Source organism: Loxodonta africana, chromosome 23 (genome assembly GCF_030014295.1).
Source record: "Loxodonta africana isolate mLoxAfr1 chromosome 23, mLoxAfr1.hap2, whole genome shotgun sequence".
NCBI classification, from domain to species: domain Eukaryota; kingdom Metazoa; phylum Chordata; class Mammalia; order Proboscidea; family Elephantidae; genus Loxodonta; species Loxodonta africana.
This window is the reverse complement of record NC_087364.1, coordinates 66,778,018-66,793,672: the sequence shown is the minus strand read 5'-3', so window position 1 is coordinate 66,793,672 and position 15,655 is coordinate 66,778,018. Positions and strand designations below refer to the sequence as shown.

The following is a 15,655-nucleotide window of genomic DNA, read 5'->3' as shown; positions in this document are numbered from 1 at the left end:
ATCAAAAAACTTCCAACAAAAAAAAGTCCTGGCCCAGATGGCTTCACTGCAGAGTTCTACCAAACCTTCAGAGACGACTTAACACCATTACTATTGAAGGTATTTCAAAGTATAGAAAAAGACGGAATACTACCCAACTCATTCTATGAAGCTACCATCTCCCTGATACCAAAACCAGGTAAAGACATTACAAAAAAAGAAAATTTTAGACCTATATCCCTCATGAACATAGATGCAAAAATCCTCAACAAAATTCTAGCCAATAGAATCCAACAACACATCAAAAAAATAAGTCACCATGATCAAGTGGGATTTATACCAGGTATGCAAGGCTGGTTTAATATCAGAAAAACCATTAATGTAATCCATCACATAAATAAAACAAAAGATAAAAACCACATGATCTTATCAATAGATGCAGAAAGGACATTTGACAAAGTTCAACACCCATTTATGATAAAAACTCTAACCAAAATAGGAATTGAAGGAAAATTCCTCAACATAATAAAGGGCATATATGCAAAGCCAACGGCCAATATCACTCTAAATGGAGAGAACCTGAAAGCATTTCCCTTGAGAACGGGAACCAGACAAGGATGCCCTTTATCACCACTCTTATTCAACATCGTACTTGAAGTCCTAGCCAGGGCAATTAGGCTAGACAAAGAAATAAAGGGTATCCAGATTGGTAAGGAGGAAGTAAAGCTATCACTATTTGCAGATGACATGATCGTATACATGGAAAACCCTAAGGAATCCTCCAGAAAACTACTGAAACTAATAGAAGAGTTTGGAAGAGTCTCAGGATATAAAATAAACATACAAAAATCACTTGGATTCCTCTGCATCAACAAAAAGAACACCAAAGAGGAAATAACCAAATCAATACCATTCACAGTAGCCCCCAAGAAGATAAAATACTTAGGAATAAATCTTACCAAGGATGTAAAAGACCTATACAAAGAAAACTATAAAACTCTGCTACAAGAAATTCAAAAGGACATACTTAAGTGGAAAAACATACCCTGCTCATGGATAGGAAGACTTAACATAGTAAAAATGTCTATTCTACCAAAAGCCATTTATACATATAACTCACTTGCAATCCAAATACCAATGTCATACTTTAAGGGGATAGAGAAACAAATCACTAATTTCATATGGAAAGGAAAGAACCCCCGCATAAGCAAAACATTACTGAAAAAGAAGAAGAAAGTGGGAGGCCTCACCCTACCTGATTTCAGAACCTATTATATAGCTACAGTAGTCAAAACAGCCTGGTACTGGTACAACAACAGGCACATAGACCAATGGAACAGAATTGAGAATCCAGATATAAATCCATCCACGTATGAGCAGCTGATATTTGACAAAGGACCAGTGTCAGTCATTGGGGAAATAATAGCCTTTTTAACAAATGGTGCTGGCATACCTAGATATCCATTTGCAAAAGAATGAAACAGGACCCATACCTCACACCATGCACAAAAACTAACTCCAAGTGGATCAAAGACCTAAACATAAAGACTAAAACGATAAAAATCATGGAAGAAAAAATAGGATCTACCCTAGGAGCCCTAATACAGGGCATAAACAGAATACAAACCATTACCAAAAATGATGAAGAGAAACCAGATAACTGGGAGCTCCTAAAAATCAAACACCTATGCTCATCTAAAGACTTCACCAAAAGAGTAAAAAGACCACCTACAGACTGGGAAAGAATATTCAGCTATGACATCTCAGACCAGCGCCTGATCTCTAAAATCTACATGATTCTGTCAAAACTCAACCACAAAAAGACAAACAACCCAATCAAGAAGTGGGCAAAGGACATGAACACACATTTCACTAAGGAAGATATTCAGGCAGCCAACAGATACATGAGAAAATGCTCCCGATCATTAGCCATTAGAGAAATGCAAATTAAAACTACGATGAGATTCCATCTCACACCAACTAGACTGGCATTAATTCAAAAAACACAAAATAATAAATGTTGGAGAGGCTGCGGAGAGATTGGAACTCTCATACACTGCTGGTGGGATTGTAAAATGGTACAACCACTTTGGAAATCCATCTGGCGTTATCTTAAACAGTTAGAAATAGAACTACCATACAACCCAGAAATCCCACTCCTCGGAATATACCCTAAAGACACAAGAGCCTTCACACAAACAGATATATGCACACCCATGTTTATTGCAGCTCTGTTTACAATAGCAAAAAGCTGGAAGCAACCAAGATGTCCATCAACAGACGAATGGGTAAATAAATTGTGGTATATTCACACAATGGAATACCACGCATCGATAAAGAACAGTGACGAATCTCTGAAACATTTCATAACATGGAGGAATCTGGAAGGCATTATGCTGAGCGAAATGAGTCAGTTGCAAAAGGACAAATATTGTATAAGACCACTATTATAAGATCTTGAGAAATAGAAAAAACGGAGAAGAACACATACTTATGTGGTTACAAAGGGGGGAGGGAGGGAGGGAGGGAGAGGGCTTTTTATTGATCAATCTGTAGATAAGAACTGCTTTGGGTGAAGGGAAAGACAACACTCAAAACAAGGAAGGTCAGCCTAATTGGACTGGATTAAAAGTAAAGAGGTTTCCGGGACAAAATGAAAGCTTCAAAGGTCAGCGAAGCAGGGGCTGGGGTCTGGGGAACTTGGTTTGAGGGGACTTCTAAGTCAATGGGCAAAACAATTCTATTATGAAAACACTCTGCATCCCACTTTGAATTGTGGCGCCTGGGGTCCTAAATGCCAACAAGCGGCCATCTAAAATACATTAATTGGTCTCAACCCACCTGGAGCAAAGGCAAAGGAAGAACACCAAGGTCACACGACAACTAAGAACCCAAGAGACAGAAAGGGCCACATGAACCAGAGACCTACATTATCCTGAGACCAGAAGAACTAGTTGGTGCCCGGCCACAATCGATGTCTGTCCTGTCAGGGAGCACAACAGACAACTCCTGAGGGAGCAGGAGACCAATGGGATACAGGCCCCAAATTCTCACTAAAAGACCACACCTAATGGTATGATTGCGACTAGAGGAACCCCAGAGACAATGCTCCCCAGAACTTCTGATGGCACAGGACAGGAACCATCCCCGAAGACAAATCATCAGGCATGAAAAGGACTGGTCAGTGGAGGGGAGAGAGATGCTGATGAAGAGTGAGCTAATTAAATCAGGTGGACAGGGGAGAGTGTGTTGGCAACTCTTGACTGGAGAGGGGATGGGAAGATAGAGAGAGAGGGAAGATGGCAAAATTGGCACGAAACGAGAGACTGTAAGGGCTGACTCAATAGGGGGAGAGCAAGTGGGAGAAGGGAGTAAGATGTATGTAAACCTACATGTGACAGACTGATTGGAATGGTAAATGTTCACTTGAAGCTTAATAAAAATTAAAAAAAAAAAAAAAATGAGGAACGGTCTCAAAGGAAAAAAAAAAAAGGAGGACAAGGAATAGCAAGAACTATCTTTTCCAAAATGTCCATGTCATGAAAGACAAAGAAAGGCTGTGGAAATGCTCCATATTCAAAGAGGCTAAAGAGAAGAGCCAATTAAAAACACTACCAAATCCTGGACTAGATCCTGAATTGGAGGGGGAAAAAGTGCTATCAGGACATGATCTGGTTGACTAACAAAACCGGGTTAGGAGCCCTAGATCAGATAAAGCATTGTGTCAACTTTAAACTTACTGAAGTTTATGACTGTACCATGGTTATACACTTTTTTTTAGGGGTAAAAGGCCATGATGTATGCAATTTGCCTTCCAAGGGATCCTAAAAAAGGGGTATGTGTGTGTAAACAGGGCGTGAGGTGACAGCAAGAGTGAAAAAGGACACAGCAAATGGGGTAAAATGTTAATACGGGCGAATCTGTGTGGGGAATACACAGATATTCTTTGTACCATTCATATTCTTGCAACTTTTCTGTAAGTCTGACACAGGACGAGTAGGCAGTTGTCGCTTTTAGGAAAGGAATAAGAGTGCCCACCCTGGGCCTCCACCCACAGAATAACACTGCTGTTGCTGCCGAGCCCTGGGACATGTGCTAACACCTCAGAGAAAGGAAAGTGAGACATGGACAGATGATCTATGATTTCCTTTGGCCCCATTTCATGATTCTCTTTGCTAGGGTTAAAAGTAAAGGTCAAAGGCTATTTATATTTAGATTGGCCAATCGGTCCTTTTAGGTGGGTGGGTATGAATAAGAGAGTCTTATTTTAGTGAAAGGAATTTCTACTGGCTCCTCCAACATCAGGAGCTGTGAAAATGAGAAGGTGGAGAAAGACACACACCCCACTTTCAGACAGAGCCCAGAAGCTGGTTAGCTGTCGCATTCTGAATGTGTGATAATTAGAAATTGATCTGTTTATCAATTTCCCTTGACATTTCTGCAAATAAGAATTTGAAGTTTGAAATCCCTAATAAAGGGAAATGCATGGAAGAATACAAGGTTTAGTAATAAAGTATTTACACTTGATAATTTTAAAGGTTTTGTCCTTCACGTTTTCAATAACAAACATATAAAAGGCAAAGATAAAATTATATTACAGGGCACATGAAATACAAAGACATAATTAGTGATAACGACAACAAAAGGGGAGAAGGAAAGATATAGAGAACTTCTTGTATGTTACTGAAGTTAAGGTGGTACCAACTTACCCTAAAATGTCATAAACACAAGCTGTTAAACGTAATATTCATGGGAACCACTAAGAAAATATATAAAAAACACACACAAAAGGCAGAGAAGGGAACCAAAAAGGCTCACTACAATGAACCAACAAAACACAAGAGTAAGCAGTAGTAAAGGGCAAAGACAAAGACGGCTTAAGACACGAAAAACAACAAAATGGCAGAAGTCCCTCGTTCTCAGTAATTACGATGAATCCAAGTGGACTGAACGTTCCAGTCAAAAGGAGGAGAGTGGAAGAATGGATGAAAAACATGATCCAATTATATGATGTTGACAAGAGACACACCCTAAACACAAAGACACAAATGGACTGAGAGTGAAAGGATGAAAAAAAATTCTATGCAAATAATAACCAAAATAGAGCTGGGATGGCAATATTAATATCAGAAAAAGTAGACTTTAAGACAAAATCTGTCAGAAAAGATAAAGATGGACATTATATAGTGATAAAAGGGTCAATTAATCAAGAAGATTTAACAATCATAAATATATATGCACCCAACATCCGCATATCTAAATAGATAAAGTGAACACTGATAGAACTGAAGGGAGAAACAGATAGTACGACAATAGTTGGAGACTTCAATACTGGACAGAGCATCTGGAAAGAAGATCAACAAGGAAACAGAGGACTGGAATGACACTATAAACAAACTAGACTTAGCCAGGCATATATACACAACACTCCACCCCAAAACAGCACCATATACCATCTACTCTAGTGCGCATTAATCATTCTCCAGGACAGACCACATTTTAGGTTACAAAGTAAGTCTTAATAAATTTAAAAAGAGTGAAATCATACTAATTATTTTCTCTGACCACAAAGGATTAGATCTAGAAATCAATTAACAGGAAAAAAAAAAAAAACCTAGAAAATACACAAACATATGGAAATTAAACAACACACTGTTAAACTACCAATGCGTCAAGGAAAAGAAATCAAGAGAGAAATCACAAATTTCTGAGAGTCAAATAAAAATAAAAGCACAACATACTAAGAGTTACCGGATGCAGTGAAGGCAGTACTAAGAAGTAAACTTATATCAATAAATTCCTACATAAAAAAAGATCTCAAATCAACAGCCTAACTTGACAACTACAGGAACTAGAGAGAGAAGAGCAAACTAAGCCTAAACCCACCAGAAGAAAGGAGAAAGCAACTGTCAGAGCAGAAACAAATAATACTGAAAACAGGAAAACAATCAATAAAACCAAAAGTTGGTTTTTTGAAAAGATCGATAAAATTGACAAACCTTTAGCTACACTGATAAAGAAAAGAAAGCATACAAATAACCAAAATAAAAAATAAAAGAAGGGACATTACAACTGACCCAACAGACATAAAGAGAATTATGACAGAATATTATGAACAACTGTATGGCAACAAACTGGATAACCTAGATGAAATGGGCAAATTCTTAGAAGCACACAACCTAACCAAACTGACTCAAGGGGAAATAGAAAGTCTCAACAGACCCATAATAGCTGAAGAGATTGACTCAGTGATCAAAAACCTCCCCAAAACAACAACAAAAAAGCCCTGGACCAGAAGGCTTCATTGGAGAATTCTACAAACATTTAGAAAAAAATTGACACCAATACTGTCTAAACTCTTCCAAAAGACAGGGAAGGAAGGAAAATTCCCTAATTCATTCTATGAAGCTGCGGTGCAATGGATCGCTTTTGTGTGGCTTTTCTCACCATGGTCTAGTAACTCCCACCCAAGTGATTGGGCCAAAAACAAACCAAACCCAGTGCTGTTGAATCGATTCCGACTCAGCGACCCTATAGGACAGAGCAGAACTGCCCCATAGAGTTTCCAAGGAGCGCCTGGCGGATTTGAACTGCTGACCCTTTGGTTACCAGCTGTAGCACTTAACTGCTACACCACCAGGGTTTCCCAGTGATTGGGCAGGGCCGTGCAAATAGGGTAATCGTGGCCCACCAAGGGGATGAATCAATTTTGCCATCTCGCTGGGCTTGAAGTGAGCCATCCCAGAGACAGGAAAGAGAGGACACCACCACCACCAAGGAAGACCAGCTAGAAGCAGAGAACGCAACCTTTGGTCCATGGATCCCTGCGCTGAGAGGCTCCTGGGACCAGGAGACAGAGAGAGAAAAGCAGTGGCACAGAAACAACAACAGGAGACGGCAGGAGACAGCCTGTAGGCTTCCTGGCCCAAAGAGCGAGAAAGCTGAGTGCCTTTGGGCAGGTGGTTTGCTGGCAGGGTGGAGTACCTCTGTGTGCTCACTGGCAGAGCTAAAAAGAACTCTGTAACACTTGCCCAAGCAGGGCATACACTGAGGGTCAGGGGGCAGTGCCTGTGCACACAGCTGGGAAGATGGAAGAACTGTACCCTGAACATTCCTGAACCTGAACTGTAACCTGTTACCTCCCTAATAAACCCCATAATCATGAGTATTGTCTGTGAGTTCTGTGTGGCCATTGCAATGAATTACCTAGCAAAGAAGTAGAGAGTGCTGTAGGAGGGACAGTTGGTGTCAGAGTTAAAGATGGTGGAGAGAGGAGGCATGTTTGACCTCCACCTCACAGGAATCAGCCTTTGGCTGTTGATCTTGACTCTCCTACCCCCTTGTGAAGATAGAGGAGGTCAGACACCACACCCCCATGCCATTTTTACAGTGAGGCAAACATAACTCTGATACCCAAACCAGACAAAGACACCACAAGGAAAGAAAACTACAGGCCAGTATTTCTTATGAATACAGATGCAAAAGTCCTCAACAGAATACTGGAGAACACTGAGAACAACTAGATGGTGCCTGGCTACTATCACTGGCCACTCTGAAGGGATCACTATAGAAGGTCCCGGACAAAGCAGAAGAAAAATGCAGAACAAAATTCAAATTCAGACATATACAAAAAAAAGACCAGACTTACTTGTCTGACAGAGACTGGAGGAACCCCCGAGACTATGGTCCCCAGACACCCTTTTAACTGAGAACTGAAGCCACTCCCAAAGTTTACCCTTCCACCAAAAATGAGACAGGTCTATAAAACAAACAACAACACATGTGAGGAACATGTTTCTTAGTGTAATCATGTATATGAGACCAAATGGGCAGCACCTTCCCAAAAGCAAAGATGAGAAGGCAGAAGGGACAGGAAAAATAAATGGATAGAAACAGTGAGCTTGGGGTATAGGAGGGGAGAGCGTTGACACATCACAGGGACTGCAACCAATGTCACAAAACAACTTGTGTACGAATTGTTGAATGTGAAACTAATTTGCTCTGAAAGCTTTCACCTAAAGCACAATTAAACAAAACAAAACAAACAAACATCTCATACACACATATAAAAATACTAGCAAACAGAATCAACAGCATATTAGAAGAGTCACATACCAGGACCAAGTGGATTTATTCCAGGAACGCAGGGATGGTTCAACATTAGAAAATCAACCAATGTAATATACCACATCAACAGAAAAAAGGAAAAAAACCACATGATCATTTGTAAGGACACAGAAAAAGCATTTTATAAAATCCAATACCCTTTCTTGGTGAAAACCCTAAAGAACATTGGAATTGAAAGGAAAATCTTCAATATGATTCAGGGTATATATGAATAGCCAACAGCTAACATTATACTTAATATAGACAGACTGAGAGCCTTCCCTTTGAAATCGGGAACAAGACAAAGAGGCCCACTCTCACCACTGCTATTCAATATTGTTATCAGAAGTCCTAGCCAATAAAAAAAGAAGAGAAAAGGCAACCAGATTGGAAAAGAAATAAAATTATCCTTATTCGTGGGTGACATGATCTTATACGTAGAAAATCCCAGAGTCCACAAGAAAACTTCTAGAACGCAAGAGGAATTTAGCAAAGTTGCAGGGTATAAGGTCTACAAACAAAAATCAACTGGCTTTCTATATACCAGTAATGAGAAATTTGAAAGGGAAATTAGGGAAACAATTCCATGTACAACAGCATCTAAGAAAATAAAATACCTAGGAATAAATCTAACCTGGGACACAAAGGGACTTACACAATGAAAACTATAAAACACTGCTAAAAGAGATTAAAGAAGACATAAATAAATGGAAAGATATTCCATGTTCATGGATTGGAAGACTTAATATTGTTAAGATGTCAATACTATCCAAAGCAATTCAATGCAATCCCGATGAAAATTCCAACATCCTTCTTTACAGAAACAAAAAAACCAATCCTCAAATTATGTATCAAAGGGCAAGAGGCCCCAGATAGCTAAAACAATGTTGAAAGAGAAGAACAAAGTAGGAAGACTCACAATTCCCGACTTTATAACATACTACACAGCTACAATAATCAAAACAGCCTGGTACTGATATAACAAAAGACACACAATGGAACAGAATTGAAAGTCCAGAAAGAAACCCACATTTCTATGGTCAACTGATTTTTGACAAGGGTGCTAAGTCCATTCAATGGGGAAAGAAGAATCTCATCAATAAATGTGCTGGGCAAATTGGATTTCCACATGCAGAAAAATGAAACAGGAACTATACCTCACACCATACACAAAAACAAGTTCAAAATGGATTAAGAACCTAATTGTGCAAACTAAAACCATAAAATTCTTAATAAGAACAAGCAGGGGCAAGATTGTCAGAGGCCCAGCTTTCAACAATGGATTATATAATAACAAAAGCACAAACAGCAAAAGACAAAATAAATGGGATATCATAAAACTTAAAAATCTTTATTCATCCAAAGACTTTACCAAAAAACTGAAAAGATGAGCTACCGACTCAGACAGCATCTTCACTAATCATGTATCTGACAAGAATCTAATAACCAAAACATACATAAAACTTCAACAACTTAACAAAAAGACAAATAACCCAATCATAAAATGGGCAAAGGACTCAAACAGACATTTCACCAAAAAGACATTCAAATGGCCAACAACACATGAAAAGGTACTCAGTGTCATTAGCCCTTCCAAATCCAAAAATCTACTGCTGTCAAGTCAATTTCGACTCATAGCGACCCTACAGGACAGAGTAGAACTGCCCCATAGGATTTCTAAGGAGTGCCTGGTGGATTTGAACTGCTGACCTTTTGGTTAGCAGCCATAGCTCTTAACCACTATGCCACCAGGGTTTCCCATTAGCCATCAGAGAGATGTAAATCAAAACCACAGTGAGAGGCCATTTCACTCCCAGTGGGATGGCTAAGATTTAAAAAAAAGAAAATAACAAATGTTGATGACGATGTAGGGAAAATGGAACACTTATCTACTGCTGGTGGGAATGTAAAATGGTACAGCTGTGGTGGAAAACAGTACGGCAGTTCCTTAAAAAAACTAAAAATAGAACTACCATATGACCCAGCAATTCCATTCGTAGGTATATACCCAGAAGACATGAAAGCACAGACTCAGAGACTTGTACACCAATGCTCATTGCAGCACTATTTATAATAGCCAAAAGGTGGAAACAACCTAAATGCCCATTAACAAATGAATGGATAAACAAAATGTGGCACATACATACAATGGAATGCTACTTAGCCAGTAGGACAAATGATGTCTTAATAAATGCTATGGTATGGATGGAGCTTGAAGACATTATGCTGAACGAAATAAGCCAATTATTAAGGGAGAACTACAGATCTCCTTTCATGTTTATTAAAAAAAAACAAGAAAAGGCAAATGTATTAGAGAACAAAGTTTACTAGTGGTTACCTGGGGCAGGAGAAAAGGGGAAAAGAGGGGTTAACGGTGATGGAAATACCACATTGATTAAGTGTAGGGTTTCACAGTGGATTATTGTAATTTCTGTCAATAAGTTGTACACCTGTAAAAAGCTGAACTGGCAAGAAGTTGTGTGATAGATATATTTCCAACAGCAAAAAAAAAAAAAAAAAAAAGGCTGCATATGTACCATCGGGAAGCTCACAGGATTTGGTCTCTTGGTTTGGAGGTTTAGGGTCATGGTTTCATGGGGCATCCCAGTTAACTGGCCTAATAACATGTTTAGTGTTTCTGCTCTACCTCCTAGTTTGTTGCATAGTGCCTGGGGTCTGAAAAGCTTGCAACCAGCCATCCAAGGCCCAATAATTGGTTTCTATTCACCTGGAGCAACAGAGGAAGGAGAGTCAGGTATGGGAGGAGCATAATCTGTACGCTGAGCAAATAATCTGAGAAGCTGGACTACATGAAGAAAAACCTGGCATCAGGACTGGAGAAAGACTCATTAACAACCTGCGTTATGCAGATGACCTTGCCTGCTGAAAGTGAAAAGGACTTGAAGCACTTACTGGTGAAGATCAAAGAAGATAGTCTTCAGTATGGAGTACAACTCAATATGAAAAAAACAAAAATCCTCACAACTGGACCAGTAAGCAACATCATGATAAATGGAGAAAAGACTGAAGTTGTCAAGAACTGCATTTTACTTGGATCCACAATCAACACCCATGGAAACAGCAGTCAAGAAATCAAAAGACATACTGCATTGGGCAAATCTGCTGCAAAAGACCTCTCTTAAAATGTTAAAAAGAAAAGATGTCACCTTGAAGACTAAGGTGCACCTGACTTAAACCATGGTGTTTTCAATTGCCTCATATGCATGTGAAAGCTGGACAATGAAAAAGGAAGACCAAAGAATTGACCCCTTTGAATTACAGTGTTGGTGAAGAATACTGAATATACCATGGACTGCCAAAAGAATGAACAAATCTACCCTGGAAGAAGTACAGCCAGAATGCTCCTTAGAAGCAAGGATGGCAAGACTTCGTCTCACATACTTTGGACATGTTATCAGGAAGGATCAGCCCCTAGAGAATGACATCATGAGACTGGAAAAGGACATCATGCTTGGTAAAGTAGAGGGTGAGTGAAAAAGAGGAAACCCCTGAATGAGATGGAGTGACACAGTGGCTGCAAGAATGGGCTCAAGTATAACAAGGACTGTGAGGATGGCGCAGGACCAAGCAGGGTTTTGTTCTCTTGTACAAAGGGTCACTATGAGTCAGAACCAACTTGATAGCACCTAACAACAACGTGGAATGTGTGGCTAATCACCTGCATGAACAATTGCCTCCTTTGCCACAAGACCAGAAGAACCGGATGGTGCCCAGCTACCATTATTGAACATTTCTGATCAAAGATTCCATAGAATAGTCCTGATCAAAAGTGGAAAAATACAGAATAGAGTTTCAAATTCTCATAGAATCTAGACTTCCTGGAGCCATGAGGTTGGATGAACCCCTGAAACTATTGCCCTGAGATAATCTTTAAACCTTAAACCAAAAATATTCCCCTGAAATCATCTTAAAACCAAATAATAATTTAGCTTAACTAGTAAAAAAAAAAAAAAAATAAAGGTCTGCCTTGAGCATCATGCTCTTTTAAGAACTATCTATATGGAATCAAACTGACAACAACAACTCGAAAAATAGGAACCTTATGGGGCAGTGAGTATGTTAACGGGGGAGGAACAACTCAGAAAAAGAGGGTGACCATGGATGCACAACTCGAAGAATGTTATCAATGTCACTAACTGGTACATGTAGAAACTGTTGAATTTGTGTATATTTTGCTGTGTATATTCTCAACAACAACCCAGTTAATAAAATTTAGAATGAAAACGAAGAATTAGAAGTTTGAAAGGAGTACCATTTCTTTGTAGAGCTGCATTGGTGGTGTCGTATTCACAATATATAAATTCCACCCAGCCTCAGCCACAGGAGGTGTTCTGTGCTTAACACTGGTGTCTTTCCTAGAACTAAACATAAAACAAGGGACAATTTTTATGATAAGGCATATTCTTAATAAATGCCAGCTTAATAAATGGCAAATATTGGATTAAAAAAAGAATTTATTTTTTTTTATTGGATACCCTGCAATAATTAGGGATTTACATTTAATCTTTCCTTCAGAGATTAACTATAGAGGATATTTTTATAAAAACATTAGTTTGAAATCCTCCATAGGCCTAGAGCATTTAATACTCTATAGCTCTTATGTATCCATAAACCAATCACTTCCAATTCATTCTACAATAAGCCCAAAGAACAGACCAAAAAACCCAAACCCGTTGCCGTTGAGTCCATTCCGATTCATAGTGACCCTGTAGAACAGAGGAGATTCCGACTCAGAGTGACCCTATAGAACAGAGTAGAACTGCCCCATGGGGTTTCCAAGGAGCACCTGGTGGATTCGAACTGCCGACCTTTTGGTTAGCAGCCGTAGCTCTTAACCACTACGCCACCAGGGTTTCCAAAGAACAGACAGGACCTGTCAAAAGGAAAAGATTTGGCTGTCAGAGTCCCGGAGCCCCAGCTAAAACAAACTCCAATAGAGACATGCAAAATGCTGCTAGGAAAACGTGTAAGACGTATGTAACTTTAAATCTGCTTAAAGTACTAGCTTTTTTCTTGCTTTCACTATGTGATATATTTTCTTTAGCATAGATTCTTTTTAAAATTAAGATCTTGACCTAACGAATTCTCAAATTAATTAGAATTTTTTTAAATCAACTAAAAAGTTCCGTACTTTTAAAATATCAAATGTCTAAGATGGCATATTATTTTTCCTCTCATCAGAAAGCTAACAGGATCAGTCGGTCTCAGACCACTCTGATCAGTTACCAAGTCAATCTCTGATTGTCTCTGTTGGTGGAACAAAGCACAACGCACAAACAAAAGCCAAAACCTACGTCTGAATTTAAATACGTTATATTCTTCTCTCAACCCAGATTTTTCTTGATTATGTTTTCCGTAGAGAAATGTTTAAAGCAGACTGCACTCCCTACCACTAAGTTCACCATGTAGAAAATGTTAAACAGAAGCATACCAAAAAAACCCAAACCCACTGCTGTTGAGTCGATTCCGACTCACAGTGACCCTATAGGACAAAGAAGAACTGCCCCATAGGGTTTCCAAGGAGCGGCTAGTGGACTCAACCTGCTGGTCTTTTGATTAGCAGCTGAGTTTTCACCACTGCACCACCAGGGCTCCAGAGAAGCCTAACTAGTCTGGAATTAAGCATTCTATTATTCTAAGCAATCTAAAGGCAGAAAACCCAAGAGTTCACCAGAGATTAACATACCAAAATGAAATTTTATTTAAAGGTGGACCAGTACACGTCTAGAGATCATGAATGAGCCTTAAGGTAAGAAATGCACTGTCAGTTTCTTCTGAAACACCAAAAAATTAATCTTTAGATAAAAATGGGACCATTGAAAGGTCAAAGAAAAATAGTATACAACTTTGTAGTTTGGATAGCGTTAGAGGTTGTTCTCATTTATTATACAGAAAAGCATGTCCTTTAAGTTTTCACTAAAATACTGATTTTTACTGAAACTATTTTACAAATCATTTTCTCCTAAAAGTTCCAAGGTCAATTATGAAGGATATTACAGAGGCCTTAAATGGAATTTAAAATCTCCTTTGTCTTTCTCTGGAGAAAGATTGCCATGGAAAAGGGTCTGTTCATTCAAGGTATTGATTTAAAAAAGATGCACACACAAAATACCAGTAGCGATTCATTCCAGAAACTTTGACAGGAGTGTTTGGGGGTGAGGAGATGCTTACAGAAGCCTCTTCGGTGACTCTCTTCTTTCTGGGATGGCCTGAGGGTCTGCTTTGCTCAAAAGTATGATGTGGTTTTTGAAGTGACAGATGGCTTTCAAGCCTATGAAAAGCTGTATTCTCAGAGCACAGACATCCATGCTGACAGGTGGGCAGGCCTAGTAAAGAAAAATCACAAAGTTCACCACGATACACATGCACATGAACTTTAATCGCCAAATATCAGTCTGTTTGATAACATTTCTTTTCTTCTGTCCCCCCCGCCAAAAATCCAAATTCCTATATTTTACCAGAGTTAGGCAGATATTTAAACCTATGTTACCAACTGTGATGGTTAAGGTTGTGTGTCAACTTGGTTGGACCATGATTTTGGCAGTTGTATAATGTTGTCGTCACTTCCCTGAGTGAGAGACGGCCTCTCCCTCTAAGGGACCATTAATTCAAGTAAAATGTGTCAGAAAGATAATCAAAGCGCTCCTTCTGTGAGCTCACAAAGCGGCATTGCCAGGCACCTGCCATCTCCTCCCTCCATCGACACTGTTCTTACTCGGAGGCCATCTTCATTGCCCTTTGTACAAAGTGGATGTAGGAATAAGCCCACCTACTTTTTCATTCCTAAGAATTGTTAAGATGCAGAGGACCCAGAATCTCAGAGTAAAGGGAGACAAAGACCACATGCCCTTTGGACCAGATCCTGTGAGGCTGTGAAAGCATTTTCAACACCACAGCTCCCAAAGCCCGAGGCAGAGGGCAGGCTACCCGACTAGGTGGCATCTAGAATTTCAGAACTGGTGGAGTCACAGGAAGGGGGGCCATGAGAGGGATCCTTACTGTCCCCTGCCCCACCTCCAGGGGCCTGGCCTCAGGGCAGCAGTCCCCCGCCAGCCGCCCACCTCTCCTCTTCTCTCCCTTCCTCTCTCTCATTTCTTCCTCCTGACTTTATAGACTCTAAGAAGACCCCAAATTATGATTTATTTTCAAGTAAGAATTGATCCCACTTCAGGCTACTATGCATCCTAAATTCCGCCATCACCACCTACGCAAATTTGTTTTTCTAAGTTTAAAAAAATAAACGAGGCAAAATGTGGGGAGCAGGAGAGACAAAATAGTAAGAGGTTGTTATCTGTCAGCTTTCCATTTTTACTAGAGGAATAAGATAAATCTCTTGGAAAGGTTATGTGTTTGTCTCCAACACAGAAAAACGTGAGAAAGCTGTGATTCGAGTGTCCTAAGAGGCTAACGGTAGGCATTAAACCTGGTCAGCGACTGTCAACCACAGGGGAGCCATGGAAAAAGAGTTACTGAGAACTTGGACCATGCTTTCCAGACAATGCTATCACGCATCACCAATTCAGGCCACTGAAATTGTGGCAGAGTGCCT

At 39.6% G+C, this 15,655-nt stretch overlaps 1 protein-coding gene across 9 annotated transcripts in view; it reads right to left on the bottom strand.

Moving 5' to 3' along the window:
• Nucleotides 1-15,655, bottom strand: part of HPS3 (HPS3 biogenesis of lysosomal organelles complex 2 subunit 1) — a 54,561-nt gene that overhangs the window by 19,383 nt on the left and 19,523 nt on the right. For all 9 annotated transcript variants that reach the window (XR_010319152.1, XR_775900.3, XR_010319154.1 and 6 more), the window contains exons 7-8: nucleotides 14,278-14,432; nucleotides 12,359-12,467 (exon numbers count right to left, since the gene is read on the bottom strand). Coding sequence is in view for 3 of the 9 variants with exons in the window: in XM_064275581.1 (XP_064131651.1) it covers nucleotides 12,359-12,467; nucleotides 14,278-14,432 (264 nt within the window). In the remaining 6 variants the exon portion in view is untranslated. The remainder of the gene's footprint in view (nucleotides 1-12,358; nucleotides 12,468-14,277; nucleotides 14,433-15,655) is intronic.